Raw genomic sequence first — 22,378 nt, 5'->3', positions numbered from 1 at the left:
TCAGACTCGGAGGTTTCGTGGAGAGTGAAGGGTATAATCTAAACTTGCCTTCCAAGTCACGTGCCATTTGCCAATTGATTAGTCCAAGATAGAACAGTATGATCCCATTCCCATAAAATTAAGGGAAAATTGCTGGAACTTTCCCTGAAGTTTTTGATGGTTACAGAAACTTCCCTTCCAATTTTGATAATTGCATTCATATCTCTTGAACTTTTTGACACAGTTGTAAGTATATCCTTTTTCTTAGAATTTTCTAACAATAAGTATGAAAATGTCCAAAATACCTACTTGATTGGCGTTGAAGTTGGTTTTTACAGAAAAAAATACAAATTTTATGAACAAGGAAAAAAAAGAGAATTTATAATTGCAACTTTATGTTTGAATAATCGATATGAAAGGCAAATTTGAAAAATAAACCAATTTCAGAAAAAAAAATTGAAAGGGCTTGAGCTAAGGATTCCTGTGAAGAGAATTAGAAAATAAACATTTTGGTTAAAAATAACTATATAGGCATTTTGAACATTTTATGCCTCTTTTTAAAAGCTTTTAATAAAGGGGTCTACTTGCAGCCATGTTAGAAACTTCAAGGGAGGTGATCGCAATTATCAAACTTCAGGAAAGGTTGCAGGCTTGCAGCAATTTACCCTAAAACTAATTTTGGTTGAAGAAGTAATTCTCCAAATCTAATTGCCCAATTCCATGGTTTGTTCAATGAATCCGGAAATAGAAAACCTGGAATTGGATACTTGGTCAAAAGTGGCACTGTTCACATAGTCAACGTCATGAGGGCTTACGTAGGATGGTAATGTATGACACCACTCCACGTGGCAATAGCGAGGACTTTTGGGTATGATTCTAATCTAGTAGAAAACCAAAAAGGGAAACCTTCCACTCTTCCAGTTCCAGTGAGGGATTGAAAAAGAGAATTTCAAACGAAAGATCCCACCGAGAGTCGAACTCGGGCTATTGGATTCAAAGTCCAATGTCCTGACCACTAGACCATGGAATCTTGGCCACCAGCTGCCTGCCTACTTGGGAAATCCTTATTTAAAATTAAAAAGAGCACGAACTTCAAGAACATAGAAATAATATGCATATACTGATATACATTAGAACAAATAGGGATGAAAATAGTATTGAATTGTCTCAATTCAAATCCGAATTCGATTCGGTGATTTTGGATCAAATATGGATCCACCCCTATCTGGTTCCCGACCATAGCCCTGATAAGATAGGTGCTAAGCCCGGCCTGGCCATTATCATCTCTATTTACAATTTAACAATGTTATATGGAACAAGTTTAGAAGGTTAAAAGCACAACCTTGCCTTAATATACTTTGAGGATGTAAAAATTTGAACCCAAAGACCATGGTCTCACTTGACCATTAAGCCATTTAATTGAATTGATAATTTTCCTCAATTTATTATTTTAATGCATAAAATAAATAATGTAAAAACTAATATTTATAAAACTTAAATTATAAGGATAAATTTGAATTATATTTTTATTATTGTTATTGAAAATCAAGCTTAAACATTTCATGATAGTGATTTCTAATCAATAATATATTTTTGATATTAACATTATCAATGATACAATCCGTGATTATGTATTATGTCATATTTATAATTTTCAATGTTGAAAAATATTATTTCAAGAAAAATATTAAAAATAACTTAGCATATAATATAATATTAAACTCAATAACAAATATAGCTATCTAATTTGATTTTTAATGATATAGATTTTTTTAAACGCTTTTTCTTTTTAGGTAAAGAAAGAATAGGTTCCATGGGTAGACCTTAGAGCCAACTTTGAAATCACCAAAGCCATAATTGATAATGAAAGAGTAAGCTTTGGTTTCAAAACCTGAAATTGACCCCTAGAAGGTAGGTTCCAGGTTTTGCATTGGAACTGAACCAAAATCAACCTATGCTCATCCTTAGGCGTAATAGTTCAATAAGGTCATATATAAATAAAGCTCATAAATAATTAAAGTTTACAACTAATAAAAAGAGCATATGATAAACTATGATAGATTAATAGAATATACAAGCATTCCATAAAATAGAAGTACTCCATAAGTAACAAATTATAGACTTTTAGCATTTAAAAAATTAATAACTTACCCACTAACAATCATAGATCTTTTATATTCCAAGTTTCAAAATCTAATTTCTCAAATTATTCAAATAACCAGTCATGTCATATGTTCTAAATTATATAAAAAAAATTATCAAAGAAACCAGCCTAATTGGTTTAATCTACGAAAAAACAATAAAAAGGGGAAAAACATAAAAAAGAGAATGTGGAGGCAAAAATTAGGTATCTTGTGGAGAAAATAGAAAAAAAAATAACAAATTTGGGATGCTAAACTTCTAGTTCTAGTCATCCAAATGCGTAGAATAATAAGAAAAAAAATTATCTTGATTTGGCCAAGAATGAGGAGGGAGTGATAATGGTTTTATGGCCCTCGTTACATTGAATTCTTTTAAAACCACAAGAGAAATTAAAAACTCAATTTACTCTTAAATTCCATTCTAATCTTTTTTACTAGGTCTATAATCATCAAAGTATGTTTCCAATATGTTTTAGACTTATATATATATATATATATATGAACGATCCCTTTTTTTTAGTATTAAATAACTCAATTGTTATAAAATTTTGAGGCTCAAAAATTTTGTATGCCTCATGCTTAGAGGCTTGAGGTTTACGTCTATTTCTCATAAAGGTTTAAACCTCTGATCAAAGTTATGAGATTTAGGCCATATGGCAAAAATGTAAACGTTCAAGGCGTAAGCAAACTTAAACCTTTTAAAACCATGAAAAAGGAATAAAAAATGCAACCGTAGAAACGAAACATAGACAATGTGGAAACCATACGAAGAAAGAATTCCCATGAGCCATGAGGGACGTTTCTTGTTGGCATTTTACGTGTACTCTTCGCATCTTCTGTAGAGAGGTTCTTTCCTTGGTTAATAAATCCCATCACGTCATGGGAAATCTCCTGGAAACGCGTTTTTCAGGGACATACTCAACAATAATTCCGTGTTTTTTTATTTTTCCAAGGCAAAATTGGGTTAAATATGACAACGAAAAAAAGCAGTGCTAGAGTCACGAGCAAGATCTTCAAGATCACAAAAAGACAACACGTGTACAGTTTCTTGCAATTACACGCGGCCACGTGGTGCCATATCCTGCTTTTTAATGAGTTACGAGGTTCGTGACGGACAGTGAGCGTGACGTAGGGAGCATCCGCCTGGAAAAAAAAAAAGAAGAGAAAAAAAAAAAAGGAGAGAAAGATAACGGGAGATCACATCTGCGTCCCACAAACGCACTACGCACATCTCAGCGTGCATTGGCAATATCTTACAAATTTGTCAGTGAGTGATGATACCAATACACGGTTGGGATATGCTGTGGGGCGCATATGTGAATTCAGATAACGGAGAATAAAAATGCTGACAAACGAAATTTTCGTGTTCTAGTGACGAGCATTCACTTTCAACACGACCTCTTTTCCTCTAATCCTCATTCCTCTCCAAATATGGTTTATATGTAGCTCTCTGGATCCCTTCGTCCTGGTTCCGTTCTCCAATATCGTAGATTTTTATTCTGTTTTTCTACCAACGAAAACTAGGGCTACGGAGGCTCGATCGATCAGTTGAAGTTCAGTTATATCTATTATCTTTCACAAATTTCAGCCATGAATCCCGAATAGTAAGCTTCTGATTTTTTTTAGGTTGTATTTATTCTTTTAAGTTTTCTGGTATCGGTTGATAATTTGTGTACATGTCTTGGTTTTGCACTACTTTCTTTAGTTATGGATTTTTCATTTTTTTTCTTTTCGATTTTATCTAACTTGATTAAAGGATATTGTTCTTTTGTAATCTCCTTCCGTGGATATGGATCTAGTGGTTGAAATTTTTGTAGATTTCTTCGTAGTATATCCAGTTGGAGAAATGGTTTTGGAAATTTTTAGATTTTTATTTGGATTTGATAGCTGAGGTGAAATATCTTTGGTGATAATTTATAGGAAGTGGGGAGCTTATTATTGGTAAAACTTAAAGTTTTGATTTGAACACCAAATGAAATTTTTGGACGTAGAAAGTAAACGTGAAACTTCTGATTGAAATTCAATATGGTGAAAGAAAAGAAGTTAACACAATTTCTCAAAAGAAATGTTCTCTCTTCCCTAATCTGATAGATTTTGGGAAAAAGCCATTAGCCTGAAAAACCTAAGTCATTAGTTTGAAAAACCTCAAAGCATTGATAGGTTATCAACGGTGTTTGGGTAGCTTTCATAGTTGCATCTCGTGGCATATATGCGGATGCAAGTTCCTTGGCAATTAAGTTATGGGATATGATCTATTGAGAACTTTTTCCTATATTTTTTATATACTGTACAACGAAGCACAAGATATCAATACCTTCATGTTTGTTATCCTTCATTGTTTTCACAACTACCCCAATTGATGTTGCCTGCTTAATCTCTATCATCTTGCAAATGCTTGCTTAAATTGCTGAAGGAGATATTATGCAAAATGGACTGTAAAATATTTCTAGGAAAGGATACTTGTAAAGCCTGATGTAGACAATAAAGAATTTTTATGTAGAACTGATAAAACATTATCTTTGGAATTGCTGGGGGCCATAGGATACATTTGGGGAGGAAAAATGGATAATTTTGATCTTTTACAAATATTGTGCTTGCCAGAATATTCCAAAGATAATGGTTGCACTCGTGAGAGATTATTTTAGCTATTCCTATTTAACTAAATCTCCTTTAAATTGTGGTGTGATTTTTTTTTCTTCTGGATGCTGGCAAACAACACAAGAGGGTCCAATACGCCCTTTTTATCAGCTAAAAGATAGGAAACCTAGTTTGATGACCTGCCACCGTACTAATAAGGTAAAAAGAAAACAAAAGAGCTATAAACAAAAAAAAAAATTGAGATGTTGAAAGTGGCAGCCACCAGTCTGGTATGATTGCAGATCTTTTACAACCCAGTTTAGATCTATATCCACAAAAAGTCTGATATGCAGATTTCATCTTTACAACCCAGTATGGAGCTCCATCATGTCCTTTCCTGATCTCCATCATCTCGATATTTGATCTGTTGATTTCGAGTAGTTCATCTGGTCCATGACTGTTCCATTGGTATTGTTAGTCTGAACTTTGTTGAAGCTACTAAATAGTAGTTCCACAGAGTCTCTTGCCAGTGCTTCTTGACAAAACCATTTTAATTTCTATCTTTTTTGGTCAGTATGTGCATGGTTATATATGTAATATTGTAGTTGTACCTCAAATTTGTTTCTAATGTCTATCCTGGGTGTAAATTCAAGTATAGAAGGAAGTTCTTATGAAAGGATGTTTTGCAGTGACTATCTTTTCAAGCTTCTGCTTATTGGAGATTCTGGTGTTGGCAAGTCATGCCTTCTATTGCGGTTTGCGGTAAGGCTTCATTCATCCTTTTGCTAATTTGCTTACCCTTTTCCTTGCAAAACCATCAGAAGGGACCCTTTCCTGTGGTACCCCCACCCCTTGTTTCTCTCTCATATACACACACAAAGGGTGGGGGAGGGAGGCTGGTCAGCAATATTGGAAGAAAGCGAAAAGCAATGATGCAAAGTTTTTTTGTTTTTTTTTTTTTTTGATAAGCTGGCAAAAAGTATTGTATTAATGGTATGGGACTGAAAAGGGAGGGCAAGACACCCTCTGCTGTACAAGAAATTCTGTATCAAGTATTAATAAAAAAGTATCATTATTATTTTCACAATGATATACAAAAACAATAACATTATAATTGATCTTCAGTCATTTGTGAAATTGCCTGGGATTGAAAGAAAGTTGGTAAATAGGATTGAAAGGAAGTTCTTTTGTTTTGTGGTTTTGTTGTTCTCATTGGGGAATCTCGGCGGCAGAGCCATGCTGTTATGGGCCCGGGCGTAGGATCTCGTCACGGGTCGGTCCACGGGGAGAACCTCTTGCTTCCCCTTGCGCCTTCTCTTGCGTGCAAACCCTATTGTGGCAACCGAATGGGTGATTTGTCCAAGAGACCACCCGAACTCTCCTCACTCTTCTCTTAAATGGAAACTGGATGACTTTATTCCAATTCTCAGCTCCTTAAATCAAACTCCTACTTCTAATGGTAACAAAACTCCTACTAAGAACAGAAGATAAGATAAGGATAGATGGGATAAGGGATAAGGTAAGTAGGTGGAAAGTTGGCAAGGAGAGCTGTCGTGGCAAGATAAGTGTGGACCTCTGATGAGCTGTCGTGTGGGCCCCTCCTTATTGCTACTGCCGGTGGCCGTAAGTCTTTCCCACGAATGCATCCATAACATCACACCCCTCTTGGGCAACGAGCTTGTCCCCAAGCTCGAGATCTGGATAGGCGTTGTGAAGATCAGCCCAAGGAATCCAGGTGGCCTCAGCTGATGGTAGTCCGTCCCACCCCACGAGGACTTCTAAGGTACCCCAATTGACGTGAGACCGGACAAGTGCCCGAGGCTGGAGAATGGGTCTATAGTCCTTTAAGGGGGGTAGGGAAGGTACTTGATCAGGAGGAGCCCTGTAAAAGGCTTCAAGGACACGTGGAAGGTATCATGTAGTCTGCTGTGTTCTGGTAGCTCGAGCTGATATGCGACCTTCCCGATCTGTCGCAAGATCTTGAAGGGCCAGTAGAACTTGGGGGCTAGTTTAGGGAAGGCTATGCGTCTGAGGGAGAGATTCCGATAGGGGTGGAGCTTCAGCCAAACCAACTGTCCTGGCTCGAAGGTTAACTCTCGGTGGCGCCGATCGTAGGCGTTCTTCATGCGTGCCTGAGCCTGCTGTAAGCATTGGGAGACTTCGGCTAGGAGGGCATCGCGATCTTGTAGGTTGCGATCAACTTCTTCCAACCGTGTTGAATCGGGTTCGTAAGACAATAGTTGGGGAGGGTCCCGACCATAAACGACCCGGAAGGGCGTCATGCCAAGAGAGGAGTGATAAGACATGCTGTAACAGTATTCGGCCCACGGAAGGTACTCCACCCAGTGTCGGGGCTGGTCTCCCACAAAACAACGGAGGTACATCTCTATTGTTCGGTTTACCACCTCTGTTTGGCCGTCAGTCTGTGGATAGTAGGCGGAGGAGAAGGCCGAGGCTGTTCCCTGCAGTCGGAATAGCTCCTTCCAAAAGGTGCTAGGTACGATCGGGTCTCTGTCACTTACGATGGATTCGGGTAGCCCATGCAATCGGAAGATGTGGGTGAAGAAGGTGCAGGCCACTGAAACCGCGCTGTAAGGGTGGAATAAGGGAAGGAAATGAGCATATTTGGAAAAACGGTCCACTACCACAAATAAGACCGACTTTTCGCCGACCTTGGGTAGGCCCTCGATGAAGTCCATGGAAATATCTGCCCAGATCTGAGTTGGAAGTGAAAGTGGTTGGAGAAGGCCAACCGGGTACAAGTTTTCCCACTTTTGCTGTTGGCACATAGAGCAATTCTGAATGAAGTCCCGCACCGCAGCTTTCATGCCCTGCCAGTGGAAATCAGCGTGGATGCGGTGCAAAGTCTTCTGTACACCCTCATGCGTGGAGTTGTGTATGCTGGAGATGATGGAGGGGATTAAGGGACAGTCGGTTGGGAGATAAATCCGCTCCTTGTATAGTGCCAACCCGTCGTGCATGGACCAGTTTGGGTTGGTCGTTCCGGCTTGTATTCACTGGACAAGATCGTTCCACTCTGGTGATTGTGGCAATAGGTTCTGAATGTCCTCCAGTAGGTTGGCTCGGGGCTGTGAGATCGCATGGAGGAGCATATTGTCTTCCTCTCAACGAGACAAGGCATCTGCGACACGGTTTAAGGTTCCCGCCTTGTAGTCCACCCGGAAATCAAAGCCAAGAAGTTTGCTGACCCAATGCTATTGTGGCGAGGTGGTAAGCCATTGTTCTAACAAATATTTGAGGCTGTAGTGGTCCATCTTGACCACGAAGGACCTTCCCCATAGGTACGGCCTCCAGTGTTGCACTGCCTTTGCCAGCCCAATCAATTCACGTTCATAGGCGATTAACTTAAGGTGGCGGTCAGCCAGTTTGCGGCTGAAGAAGGCTACTAGATGCCCTTGTTGCTGTAGTATGGCGCCGATGCCGGTGCCGGATGCATCGCATTCTACTGTAAACTCGAGGTCAAAGTTTGGTAACTGTAGAACCGGTGTGGAGGAGAGGGCTTCTCTTAAATTTACAAAGGCCTCCTCGGTTGTACTGTCCCAGTGGAAGGCATTTTTCTTGAGAAGATTGGTTAGTGGGGCCGCCAAAAGTCCATAATTTTGTACGAACTTGCGGTAGTAACCTGTCGGCCTTAGGAACTCGTGGAGAGCCTTGGTGGATTGTGGTCTGGGCCATTCTTTGATCGCCCGAATCTTGGAGTCATCCACAGTGACCCCTTGCCCACTGATCACATGTCCTAAGTAAAGGACCCGACGTTCCCCAAGGGAGCATTTGGATCGCTTAAGGACGAGTTGGTGTTGCTGCAGGAGTTCAAGAACGACCCATAGATGCTACATGTGTTACACCCACGACTTGCTATAGACTAGGATGCCGTCAAAGAATACCAAGATGAATCTGCGGAGGTGGGAGTGGAACACCTCGTTCATCAGGGCCTGGAACGTGGAGGGAGCGTTGCTGAGGCCAAATGGCATAACCAAGAATTCAAAATGGCCATGGTGTGTTCTGAAGGCCGTTTTCTCTACATCTTCGGGAGTCATTCGGACTTGGAAGTAACCCGACCAGAGGTCTAATTTTGAGAAGTACTGTGCGCCATGGAGCTCGTCCAATAGCTCATCTAAACGGGAATAGGAAATTTATCCTCGACTGTCCGGCTGTTAAGTTCTCTGTAGTTCACACAAAATCTCCAAGTCCCATCTTGCTTGGGTACTAACAGAACCAGAGATGAGAAGGGGGAGCGTCTCGGACGAATGATCCCCTGCTATAACATGTCCGCGCACTGTCTTTCTATTTCATCCTTCTGTCGGTGTGGGTAGCGATAGGGTCAAACGACGACGGGATGCGATCCGGCTATCAAAGGGATCCGATGATCGCAGGCTCTAGAAGGTGGGAGCCCCTTGGGTTCTTTGAATACTATAGAGAAATCCGTGAGGAGCCTCTCCATATCTATTGCGCGCGAGTTCTCACCTTAGAGTGTATGTAGCTGTGTTTTTGTTCTTATTTTGGTTCCCTGCCATGTAACTGGTTTCCCATCCAGGTGGAAAGTCATTGTCAGGGCACTAAAATCCCATAGGATGGGCCCTAGAGTGATTAGCCACTTGACTCCTAGGGCGATATCGAATTCTTCCAAGGAGAGTACGAATAAATCAGCATGGAAGGATTCTGATCCGACCTGAATCTCGTTGTCCTTGCAGATACTGGGGCTGTGAACTCTTTCCCCGTTGGCCACGGCTACCTGTAACTGCAGCCTGATTTCCATCGGTAATGCTAACTGACGGGCAGCCTGTTCACTGACGAAGTTGTGGGTGCTTTCGGAGTCTATGAGAATGCGAACTGGTTGCCCTGCTACCAGTGCCCTTAGTTGCATGGTCTGTGATGTTTTGATCCTTGTGATGGCATGTAGGGAGATCTCTGGTTCAGATGCTGCAGGTTCATCCTTGTCTTCTACGGGTTCATCTACCAGCAGACATAATAGTTTCTTGCACTTGTGCCCAGAGGAGTATAGATCGTCGCAATTGAAGCACTGTCCTCTTGCGCACCGTTCTGCCATCTCGGCTCGGGACAGCCGTCTAATGAGGGGTGTTGTCCTGCTACTCCCTATACTTGATGCCGATCTGGAAGGGTTACCGGCAGGGGGCCTCTGTTTCCTGCTGGCAGTCGAAGAATGAGACACTCTTGCTGTCTTCGAAGGTGCCCAGGTTGTTGCCGGCCGACCTATACTGAGGTGTTCGTGGGAGAGCTGCATCTTCCGTTCGAAGGCACGGGCAAGGTTCATTGCTGTGACCAGGTTAGGAGGGTGTTGTATCTCTACGTCCACTCGTAGGGGTTCTACTAACCCTGTTGTAAACATATCGACTTGCTGGTTTGCGCGAACTGAGGTTGCTTTGGCGAGGAGGGTTTGGAACTGACATTGGTATTCTGCCACGGTTCTAGTTTGCTTGAGGTTGATTAACTCGCCCAGCGGGTTGCTTGTCAATGGGGGTTCAAACCGGAGGAGGCAATAGGATTTAAATTGCCCCCAACTGAGCCCGGGTTCTTCCTGCTCCAGACGGTAGAACCAGAGCTATGCCTCTTCCGATAGGTGGAAGGCGGCCAGACTGACCTTGTCTTTGTCATCAGTGCACTGATTGTCGTTGTAAGACGGAAATTCCAGCCGGCTATACTTGGGAATAACTGCGGCTGTCGGCGCAGCGATCTGCTGTTCACTGGACGTCTCTGCCCAGTTCGGACGGTGACTGTTGGTGGTGGCGGTTCCCTCAGAACTTCTTTCTTTGTTGGAGAGGAACGCTTCCAGCAGGCGTCGTAGTTCCCGCACATCATCCTTGACTTCACGAACCTCCATGCTAGTGTCTGCGAGCCCATGTTCTAGTTCGTGGACCTTGGATGACAACGGCTTATATTCCCCCATGACGGTAGGCTTTGATACCAGAATGTTATGGGCCCGGGCGTAGGATCTCATCACGGGTCGGTCCACGAGGAGAACCTCTTGCTTCCCCTTGTGCCTTCCCTTGCGTGCAGACCCTATTGTGGCAACCGAATGGGTGATTTGTCCAAGAGACCACCCGAACTCAACTCACTCTTCTCTTAACTGGAAACTGAATGACTTTATTCCAATTCTCAGCTCCTTAAATAGGAGATTACAAGAGGTAAGTCCTTGTTGTATTCGACTAGGCTAGGATAATCCAACTTTAAATCAAACTCCTACTTCTAATGGTAACAAAACTCCTACTAAGAACAGAAGATAAGATAAGGATAGATGGGATAGGGGACAAGTTAAGCAGGTGGCGAGATGGCAAGGAGAGATGTCGTGGCAAGATGAGTGTGGACCCCTGATGAGCTGTCGTGTGGGCCCCTCCTTATTGCTGCTGCCGGCGGCAGTAAGTCTTTCCCACAAATGCATCCATAACACATGCTATTGGTCCCACTGGGTTTTGTGGTCCTTTTGTGCACCGTTGCATGGACATGGACATGGATCAGAATCCAATGCATGTCCAGAAGTCTGACTCAACAAGAAGAAAAAACTTGGGCTCAAGGATACGTCTATGGAAAGTATAAACTATTGAAATAGTCCACCTTTTTTTTTTTGAATTCTGATGTCATAAACCTATAAAAAAGATCTATGATAATATCTTTGTTAATAATGGTTTCTAGATAAAAAACGGCATTCATTGTGTATATTATGCTATTGATTTATGTCAAATGTCAAATAATCAAGTAGACCAAAGAAAATGTTATGATGATGTCTCCATTAGGAATCCATGGAGTGTTGGAGTTTGGCATGTGTCCAACATGGTCACTTCATTTACTTAGGAGAGCCCATGCGCCAGTGCTCATATTCATCTGAGGTCCATTGGTTTTTGAGCTGAAAAGGTCTCTTGAGTTCTTTTAATATAGTACCGGTCCTGGTGTATGGGGTCTTGGGTTGCATGGTAAGATCTTTTTTGTTTGTTGTTGCCTGTTTGGCCTGGATTTTGTGTATTGGGTGGATCTATTTGTTTATGTGTATGATTTCCTTAGTGTTTGATTGGATATATTTGTTTCTTGGTTGTTAACATAGATTAAATTTTGAAGCTGCTGATAACTTTGTATATCATGTGCAGGATGATTCGTATGTAGATAGTTATATCAGTACCATTGGCGTTGATTTTGTAAGTATAATGACATCTTTCAAAATTTTAATTTCCATATTATTTCTGTTATAATCTTGAGATTTTCTTTCTTTAGAAAATACGCACAGTGGAGCAGGATGGAAAGACTATAAAACTCCAGATTGTAAGTATCCAACTAGTGTTTGTTTCCGAACTCTTTAAGTGATGCACCGAGCTTCGTCCCTTGATGTCTCCACTTCTTCTGGCTTATTAGTGGGATACAGCTGGCCAAGAGCGTTTCCGAACAATTACAAGCAGCTATTACCGTGGTGCACATGGCATAATTGTAAGTTAATGTGCTTTTTACTGGGGTAGCTTTTCACCTTCTCTTGATCAATAAGTATTAAAGAGCATGCTTTGCCCTTGTTTGCCAGATTGTCTATGATGTTACCGACCAAGAAAGCTTCAACAATGTTAAGCAGTGGTTGAATGAGATTGATCAATATGCCAGCGAAAATGTGAACAAACTTTTAGTTGGAAACAAATGTGATTTGACTGCTAAAAAAGTGGTTTCCTATGAAACTGCCAAGGTAATATAGTGTTGCTAGACAAGGGGTGAATAGAATACTGATATTTTGGGGAACTGCAAACAGAGAAGAACTAAACACATTGTAATCAAAGAAAATGATGGGGTGGTTATTTTTGTAGCATGAGGAGTGGCTGGGTGCCAGACATAATCCACTTTGTATATAAGTATTCTTTGCACTCAATAAGGATCTAATCCATGCTTTTCATTTTGTTGTGTCTAAAGGCATTTGCAGATGAGATCGGCATCCCATTCCTGGAAACAAGTGCCAAAAATGCCACGAATGTTGAACAAGCATTTATGACCATGGCTGCAGAGATAAAGAACCGGTAAGTTCTTATCAATTTCTATTTTTTACTTCCAAGTATTCCTCTCATTTTTTGGGTGATTATATGGAATTCAGTATCGCATATAGTGAATGTGAACATTTTTGCCTTCTCTTTTATTGGATGGGATAGTAATCAATAGGACTTGTTCTAGCTAAAAGTTTCACTTAGATTGTCTGGTCGTGCTATTACTTATAAGTTGCTTGATACTGAGGTCATACCACTTGGAATGATATTAAGAGAGCAGAATAGCTTCATATTCTAATATTGTTACTCAACTATCCTGAGTTACACGTTTATTCATTGGTATAGGATGGCAAGTCAACCAGCAATGAATGCCAACAGACCTGCTGCTACAGTACAAATGCGAGGGCAGCCAGTCGCTCAGAAGAGCAACTGTTGCTCATCTTGATTTAGCTTTCCTTCTCTGGAGCGGATCTGGCAATGTGCTTCTGACGCAAAAGGTATAAGAAGTTGCAAGCCCGCAGATCACCATATCCAGTGACCAGTGCCTAGTGAACCACTCATCCTGATATGTGTATAGAAGAAAAGGCCAACGACATGTGTTCGTGGAATGAATGAAGTGTTGGGGGGCATGCCCCTTGTATTCCTCGTCTTTTCTTTTTGTACCTTCTACGTTTGGATTCAAAGTTTCATTTCTGGAATTTGTGTGCAGAATTGGATGAATATAGCAGAAGTTCGTTGCCCCAATATGTAGCAATCTGGTTGCTTTGTAGGCCATATCATATGGTTCTATCAAGTGGTCTTTTATGTGCTATATTTTCCTGAATTTATAATTTACCAAGAGATGTGAAGATTGGTAAACTGGTGTAACATATGATCATTATACTAGCCACTTTGAAGAGCCTCAAGTGTTCCTCTTCCATACCGCATCTCCACCTCCACCAGAATCAGAAAACACAAATTAGATGAGTTGTATTCTTTTACGCTTTTTTATGAAAAAAATTCTTTTCTTTTACAATAGAAACCAAAACAGACAAGACACCCCAGTTTTTGTAATTTATAAAACCAATGTTTTATGGCTGTTTGGTTGCAGTGTAAATTTATTTACACTAATACAAATGCATGGGAGTGCAAGTGTAAAAAATGCAAATTCTGGTTTAATTTTGTTTTGGATTTTACTTTATTCTGTTTTATGTCTTAATTTACTTGATTTGTACTGTAATCAAACAAAATAAGCTAAAATTTGAAATAAAAATAGGTCAGCATTTACACTCAAATCATTTGCACTGCCAAACACAGCCTAGATAGTTTATTATAATTTTAAAAAATTAAAATTTCATTAAAGTAAAAGGCTAAAATTCATTGTCTAGGTCAAATGGGTCGAAGGTTTAACTGTCCAAGTCAATGGGTCACTGACTTGCCGAAAGGCCTGACTGTTCGGATCAAAGATAAGACCGAATAAACCCCTCACAACATCCCACTGTACATCTCCATCTTGTATTGAGAACATTTCTTGATGATAATATCAAAAATGATAACATCATCATCTTCATTGTGTATTAGGAACATCTCCCGATAATAATACCAGAAACGATGATGCCATCATCTCCGTTGTGTATTGGGAACATCTCCCGATGATAATATTAGAAATGATAATGTCACCATTGGAAGATGTTCCTAATACATGGCGAGGATGTGCTGTGCTGTGTAGATGTTGTGGGGGGCTGATTTGAACTCATCAAGGACAGTTCAAAAAACATTTTTAAAATGTTTAGAAAATTGCCTTTGGAGAGCCTAAAAGCACAAAGTCCCAATTTCAGATTTTGTGCTTTGGGGCTTATATAAGTGTTCTAGCTCTAAATTGTTATTTCGTAAAATCAACTCTCAAGTCTTACCAAATACTTGGCTCAACACTTTTTTTTTTTTTAATTTGTTTTTGTTAAAATAGGAAAACAAGTCTTAAATCTTTACCTTCCCACAAGCCCAAAGCTTAAAGGCAAAAGCTAATTCAAACGAAGCCCATGGTTTTTTTCTCAATATGATGTCAAACCCTCAATTAAAGTTAATTTTTGGTGGAGATGCATGCGACCTGATCAGGATTGGGATATGCTCCTCACTCAGGGCTCCTTACACCAATCTCACATACACATCTCTCCATGCATGGAGAACATCTCCCATGAATAATAAGGTGTGAGTACAGGAGATGTTCCCACTGCATGGTGGAATGTCTGTGAAGTCGGTGTGAGGCGCCCTGTGAGGAGCAGATCTGGTCTCACCTGAGCAATGCTCAAGGTGAGTCCTAATACCGTCTCTTTAAAATTTTAGAACTTTTAAATAACAATAAGAAACTTCCAAACGCAAGTGAACCCATTATTTTCATATTCTTCTCTCTCCCTCCTTCCCTTTTCAATCCTTTTCGACCCAACAAAGCCCTAACATGGATGAAAAACCTAACAAGGTAAGTAGCTAACACGGTTCATCTACATGCAATCTACAAAAGCTTTAAAGGTTGAGCTTGTGGAACTTGTAAAAACCCAAGTATATATTTGCTAAGGTAATAAATATTTTTCCTTTCTTATTCTTTTATATGGTCTGTTTGGTTGCCGGTTTATCGCAACGCGACTGAAAAAATGGAAATCAATGTCTATATATTAAAATGCAATGCGTCAAACTAGCACTTTCCTACTCTACGGTTTATTCTTAAAGTCACTTATTTCTTTTATGATTTCTTCTCAAAGGCATTTATCTTTTTTTCTGTTTTTTTTAATTTTTTAATTTTAAATTTGAACAAAATAACTCAAATGATCAATTTAAGAGTTTTGTCACTCCTCATTAAAACATAATTGTCTCTTTCTCTCTCTCATTAATTACGCCATTAACTACCTCCTTCAATAAAATTTATATTTTCTCACATTTGTTTTGGGCGAAATGGTGGGACGGAAAATAACATTTGAAGATTAGGGTTGAGACCCAAAGGGAAACAAAAATAGAAGCGAGCAAGAAAAAAAATACCGAGGGCGACCGACTTCTTCCCAATCATGGTTTTAAAAGGCGTTTGAGGCGAGGAAAGAGACATACACCTCACGGTGAGGTGCCCAGATTTGATCTAGCCTCAATAGGGCCACGTTCTGAGACAAGTGCGCCCATAAATCACGTTCGACCACGTCGACCAGGTGGGAGAACGCATAACGTTCACGGTAAAAGGCCCATCAACACGAATTCGGCGGTTCAACCGGACACAAATCCCTAGTAGTCCTTCATTTCGAAGTTTGGTTTTGTCTTTTTTTTTTTTTAATCTCTACACAACACAATGATAATTTAAACAAAAAACCATTTTCATCCGATTTTCCGATTCTCCTTTTCTATTTTTGGTGGAGTTGGAGAGGTAAGTAGTCGTACTTGATGGAGATACAGTGATCTCATTTCTATAGATGATCTCTCTCCCTCTCTCTTTAATTCTTGGGGTCGTTGTGTTGTTCTCTGGACTGATTATGCTTGTTGTAGCATATGACTATGAGGTATGGTAGCACCGTTGTATCTGCGAAAGCCGGAACGTATTATCGCTGTAGAAATCGTTGATCTTTTGCCGCGTGACGTCTCTTTCGCTTGCCCTTATAACGGTGGTAGCTATAGTAGGGCGGTCTTCTCGCTTTCCGTGCTGGAGTATTGCTGGTCAAACACATTGTCTGGTGTGTCCGAGTTTGAAACAATAGTGATAGAGCCGTCTATCACCATGTCCTGCATAACTTTGCAACAATCGAACAGGTTTTGCTGCAATGGAAAAATGTTGTAAATGATTATAAATCAAATTTACAAGAAAAAACGGAAATTATAAATCATTAAATCAGATATTTGTCTTCAAGAATCAAGACTATTAATAGAACGGGAAAATGCTTATTTTATTTACATATACACAGGAAGAAATAGCTTTCTTGAAGCAAGAAAATTGCAAGGGAAAGAACCCATGAGAGGTAGAGAGAAGTGCCGATGCAACAATTATCGGGTTGCTGTAACGCGAAACTACAAAAGAAACCTAACTAATTTCAGATGTGGTTTTCTTGTTTTACGGTTTTGAGCTTTGAAGATAATCTATGGAGGCTCTTTTGATTTAACTTTTGTCAGTTTGTTAATGGGCTTTTTACCATGAATATTATGCATTCTCTCACCTGGTCGACGTGGTCGAACGTGATTGATGGGCACGTAGGTGCACCCATGGATGCACGGAGGCGTGCACCCGCGAATGACACAGACAAAAAGCCCCATTTCTTCGATTTCTTTCTTCCATTTCTTTCCACCGACCCTACTCATACACCAAACCCTTCTTCGTCGGCGGCAATAGAATTCCGGCGGGTCATCGACGGCGACAGGGCTCCGGCGGAGACATTTTCTTCTTCTTCGCCTCTTCTCTTCTTCTTCTCCTCTCCATTCTTCTTCTTCGCCTCTTCTCTTCTTCTTCTCCTCTCCATTCTTTTTCTTCGACAAATAGCTCCGGTGGTAGGGCCGGCGACCATTATTCTTCTACTTCTCTTCTTCTTCTTCTTCGCCTTCTCTGGTGGTGGGTCCGATTTGAAAGACGAACAGGTATGACCGTTGCTTTCTCTTCCATATTATTTTCTTCTATGTATCCTTTTCTTCTAGGTTGCTCAAATATGCATTAGCCATTAGGTAAAGCTGAACCCTAATTTAAACAGATCGGACATTTGAGTCAGACCTCAAACTGGATGCTTTTCAATTATTTGTCACATTAAATAACTAATTGGGGTTAGTGTAATCCTACCTCACTAACTGTATCATTAATTCCTTTCTTTATGTTTGAGAATTTGTAGGAATAGGATTTTTCTACCTGTCGCCATTGTGTATGGTTTATTTATCAATCTCACCAAAGACTAATAGACCTTAACATTCTTGATTTTCCTTAAATAAAAAAAGCATATATAAATAAGAGAATTTGTAGTCATAGGATTTATTTTTATGTCTCTATATGTATCTATTTGGCGAGGAAAATTCTGCCAATTTCACCACATGTTCTGCATTGGATTTTTCTGCTATTGTCTACGTTGCTGCAATTTGTTTATATCCAAGGATGTTCTTACAACCTTATGCAAATTCCCCATTTTTTTTTCTGCCAGCAAGAATATGCTACACTCAATAGTCCTTTAGATCTTCAACAATCCTTTCTTGAAAGGCTACATAACCCATCTTACCAACACTTTTAGCATCCCTTTGCAGTTTGTAGAAGTTCATTTGAGTCGGTCTTTGAATTTCACTTAAGCATGTGACATTTTAGACCTGTGTCATTGTGCCATTTTTGGTACATATGGCTACACTTGTGGTGAACTGCTCACAAGTTATCATTGTTTAAATCATGCGACTTATGAAACATAAATTCTCCTTCATTGAATCAGTAGTGCTACTGATGTCATAGACTCGGCCTGTTGAGTCTCTGGCGCTCGGCCTCTTCGGATGGACTGCTATACCGAGTGAAACACAACAGTAGCTGACTTCCCTAGCTCTACCAAGAAAAACCGAGCCTCTCTCTTTCAGCTTTGGCATTTTTTACTTTCTCCATTTCAAATTATAACTGATGAGGGCAGATTTGGCCCTCCAGTAAAATTGTGACACGTGGCACCTCATGACAACTAGGAAAACACCCAGCCAACAAACTTACGAAGTTGGTGACCCACTTGGGCACCTGTCTGGCCGGCCTGGCGCGACCTGCGCGCGGCCTGACACGCGCCTGCGCGACCTGCGCGAACTGCGTGTGGCCTGCGCGACCTGGCCGACCTGGACCAGCCTAGCGCGTGATCCGGCCAAGGCGCCAGCTTGACGACCTGATCTAGACACTGACTCGCCGACTGACACAGGCGCCAGCTTGACGACCTGATCTAGGCACTGTCCCGCCGACTGACACAGGCGCCGACCTGGCGACCTGGCCTAAACACTGACCCGCCGACTGACGCAGGCACCCCTCTGACAACCCGGCCCAGGCGCCGATCTGGCCGCCTGACACAAGCGCCAGCCTGACGCCCTCGAGGAGTTCACCACCGTACCCCGGTCCTGACCGGATGCGACGAGTCTCACCATTTGGAGGCTTTTCACCCACCTAACCCGCGAAGACTCCGGTATATAAAGACCTCACCCCCCAAAGGGGAAGGGGAGGGAAAGGAAAAGGAAGTAACCATGCTCTCTAGCTCTCTCATATTTATCTTCAAAGCTCTCTACAATAAGAGTGCTAACTTAAGCATCGGAGAGCCTCCACCGGGAAAGTACCCCCGGGACCTCTAATTCAGTTCTCGCAGGTCCTTCAGCTCCCGCTGCCTACGAAGAGGAGGAAAAGATGCAGTTCTCGGAAGTCCCTCAGCTCCCCCCACCTACAAGGAGGAAGAGATGGAGTTCTCGGAGGTCCCTTAGCTCCCGCCACCTACGAGGAGGAGGAAAAGATGGAGTTCTCGGAGGTCCCTTAGCTCCCGCCACCTACAAAGAGGAGGAAAAGATGGAGTTCTCGCAGGTCTCTCAGCTCCCGCCACCTACGAGGAGGAGGAAAAAATGGAGTTCTCGAAGGTCCCTTAGCTCCCGTCACCTACAAAGAGGAGGAAAAGATGGAGTTCTCGCAAGTCTCTCAGCTCCCGCCACCTACAAAGAGGAGGAAAAGATGAAGTTCTCGCAGGTTCCTCATCTCCCGCAGCCTACAAAGGAAAGAAGACCGCCTCATGCTGAGGGCAGTCAGGTAGTTCGCCACCAGGGAGTTCACCCCCAGGCAGTTCGCCACCAAGTAGCTCGTCACTAAGGTACGCCACCACCGGGTCGAATAACGAGGTACTTTGCCAAAAAATTTTACATCACAAAACATTGGTACGTGGCCGAAAACGGTTACATCAATAACCATATACCCTATGGATTTAACGTTTTAATACCTAAAATGTATCTCATTATCTTGTATCCAGCAGGAACAGATTTGATTGCTATATTACTGATTTAGTGTTGGAACTAAATTGAATCATTTCTTTCTTTTCTTCTACTTTGAGAGTTGGTAGATTAATTGGTGTTGTAATTCATGGTTAATTTAACCCTTGTCAGTGTTCTAAATTATTTCCCTAGGATGAATGCCAATTAGATTTGGGTAGGATTACTTCTCTTGATGTAAACTGAATTATATGAAAGGTTTTTTTTTAATGCATCCAACATCAATAAAATGTAAAATTAGAGTTGCAAATGGATCCAATCAGTTATATTCAAAGTTTCAAATTAAAATTTGGATCTTTTCCATAGAGTTTATGTCAGATTTGAATTGAATTCACATATAATTGGATATTGAATCGTATAAATAAATTAAACTAAAATTATCAAAATATTGTATAGTTTAATAGAATAAACTAGAGTTGACTCTAAGCTGATTTACATGTTGGAAAAAGAAAACTGACTCTAATCAGATTTGAATTGAAATCAGATTTATTTTGATTCATTACTTGCTAGTTGATGAGATGCTACTTGCTCTGTATTTGTCTTGGAGGCGATTACATATTGAAAAGATTTGAATAGTCAACAATTATTGGACCATTGATACATTAAATAAGTCACAAATAATTATGTAAGATTTCAATTATTTATTTCTTTTTATGTTTCCATAATTTATAAGTTTTAGCACCCAACCGTCTTGAGGCTTACGCCTCGCCTCTTTAGCACCCAACCACCTCGCCTCCTCCGCCTTTAGCCATTTAAAACCTTGCTCCCAGCCGATCTTCAGACTCCCAACGATTGGATCCCCGATTAGCATCTTCTTCACCTTCGGAGAAGGTAAGACCACAAATATGCCTCGTTTTACTTCTTTGGTCCATTCTTTGTATTTTTTCTCTCTGAAACCTCATCATTCTTCTTCCCCTCCCTGCTTTCTTCGCCATCACCGGTCGGCATCCTAACCATATCCCATGTCCTCTCCAGAAACTGTAAGGCTAAAAATAGACCCTTCAGCTCTTAGGGATGTCTTCCGTTGAGCATTCTTTGAATGATAAGGGTCATGCACACCTTCTGGCAATGAATGTCCCCAAAATGACTTGCTGCCATTTATTCCGGCAACCAAATGACGTTAGATCTGCTAAACCTCTGTGACTATTGTTGTAGACCTAACAAGCTTTTCAATTTTTTTTCATGATATATTGGACCTAACTATTCATTTTACTTGTTTTCTTTTTTGTTTATTGTTGTGATTATTTTTTTATGATATATTGGATCTAACAAGTCTCTGTTTTTCTTCATAAGATATTGTTTTTTTTAATGAATTTTTTCTTCATAAGATATTATTCCTAACAATTTTAGTTTCTTGTCCAGAACTGCCAAATCGAAATAGGTATTGGAAAACTTTCTTGGAACCAACACAACTCTCAGGTACGACATATGCATTTGTTTTTTCCCCATTCTTCTGTTATTTGGTAAAAAAAATCAGATTACTGAGAACTATTTGCTCTATTCAATATGTTAGTATAACAACTTGATTTTAATGGTGGTTTTGTTTTGATGCATTCTTTTTGCCTTCTGATCTAGCCTACTATTGTTTTTTCTTGGATCATCTTCAAGGCATTTCATGTGTAACAAGGTTTCTCTTTCCCCCCTTATGTTCCATTGTCTTTCTCTTTCCCACACAATTTATGTTTATTCTGGCTATATTAGGTGTTATATGAATAAACTTTATCTTTACTTCATGAAATTTCTCAATGAGAACTTATATTTCTTCTCGGTGCAACCAATGGTTGTTCTCTTTATCCCATTTCCTGTGCACAAGTGTGTGTGTAAAAGAATGGTCTGTTATTTTTTTTTTTCTTTTATTCTTCCCTATGTAGTTTTAACTTCAAACTAATTACAACTATCAGCCACGGATGCTAGCTTGTGGCAAAAAAACATGAATATAAGGTGTTAGCACCCAATTTTTGCTCGGTCCACCATCCGAACCACCAATTCACCCCAAACACCCAATCAGACCCTTCTGATCCCTCCAAAACACCCAAAAACCCTGACTTTCACCCCCGATCACTCAAATCCATCGTCAAACCTGCACGATACCTATCTGATGGCTCCAATCAACCCACACTTACACCTCAATCATCAGATTAGACATAACCATCAGTTCTCGGACACTCCCAAATACCCACCTGTGAAATCTCAACCCAAAATACCTCCATTGGCCCTTTAATCACACCAAGATTCCATTTCAAGGTCCCAGATTAACCAAGTCAAGCCCTTTCCAAATCAGCCTGATCTGGGCTCAATTGGGCTAATTCGACCCCACTAATCAACTCAGAATCCACAAAAACCCTACCTTACCAAATTTTAGCAAAAAATACCCATATTTACCCTTCCATCTAAAAAGATTCCATTTCAGTCAATCTCGTTAGCCCATAGACACAAAACCCCCTATGTAGTCATACCCATCTTAACCTTCCATTTTCTGACCCAGAAATCCCCACCATTGAACCAGAAACCCGGCCTAACCCCCTTAAACCCAGTTTGATTCTCCTAGACCCAATTTGCCACTACTCAAAATTACCAAATTACCCCTGGCCAAGTTCCCAAATTACCCATTGCACCAAATTCCCAAAATACCCTTTTCTCCCAAATTACCCAACCTTCCAAAATTACCTGAATTACCCCTTTGATTGATTCCCAAACTACCCCTTTGACCAATTCCCAAATTACCCCTGACAAATC

General features: G+C 40.7%; 1 protein-coding gene, 1 long non-coding RNA gene and 1 other non-coding gene across 3 annotated transcripts; 1 reads left to right on the top strand and 2 right to left on the bottom strand.

Annotated features, from left to right (window-relative positions):
• Positions 1-937: 937 nt before the first annotated feature.
• TRNAQ-UUG (transfer RNA glutamine (anticodon UUG)) lies at positions 938-1,009 on the bottom strand. The gene has a single exon. It is a non-coding gene; the product is annotated as a tRNA-Gln (tRNA).
• Positions 1,010-3,338: 2,329 nt separating this feature from the next.
• LOC148842412 (ras-related protein RIC1) lies at positions 3,339-13,587 on the top strand. The gene is made up of 8 exons (XM_088957488.1): positions 3,339-3,724; positions 5,387-5,459; positions 11,816-11,863; positions 11,940-11,987; positions 12,078-12,149; positions 12,238-12,393; positions 12,615-12,718; positions 13,028-13,587. Exons 1-8 carry the CDS (start codon positions 3,711-3,713, stop codon positions 13,125-13,127), a joined length of 615 nt encoding a protein of 204 aa, XP_088813614.1. The 5' UTR covers positions 3,339-3,710; the 3' UTR covers positions 13,128-13,587.
• Positions 13,588-15,611: 2,024 nt separating this feature from the next.
• LOC148842411 (uncharacterized) lies at positions 15,612-16,789 on the bottom strand. The gene is made up of 2 exons (XR_016103213.1): positions 16,587-16,789; positions 15,612-16,450 (listed from the first exon to the last, which is right to left on the bottom strand). It is a non-coding gene; the product is annotated as an uncharacterized LOC148842411 (long non-coding RNA).
• Between the last annotated feature and the right edge of the window lie 5,589 nt (positions 16,790-22,378).

Source organism: Nelumbo lutea, chromosome 8, assembly GCF_056320005.1.
Source record: "Nelumbo lutea isolate HS-2025 chromosome 8, American lotus-T2T, whole genome shotgun sequence".
In the NCBI taxonomy this organism is placed as follows: Eukaryota; Viridiplantae; Streptophyta; class Magnoliopsida; order Proteales; family Nelumbonaceae; genus Nelumbo; species Nelumbo lutea.
The sequence above is the reverse complement of the archived record's forward strand: the minus strand, read 5'-3'. Positions and strand labels throughout refer to the sequence as shown.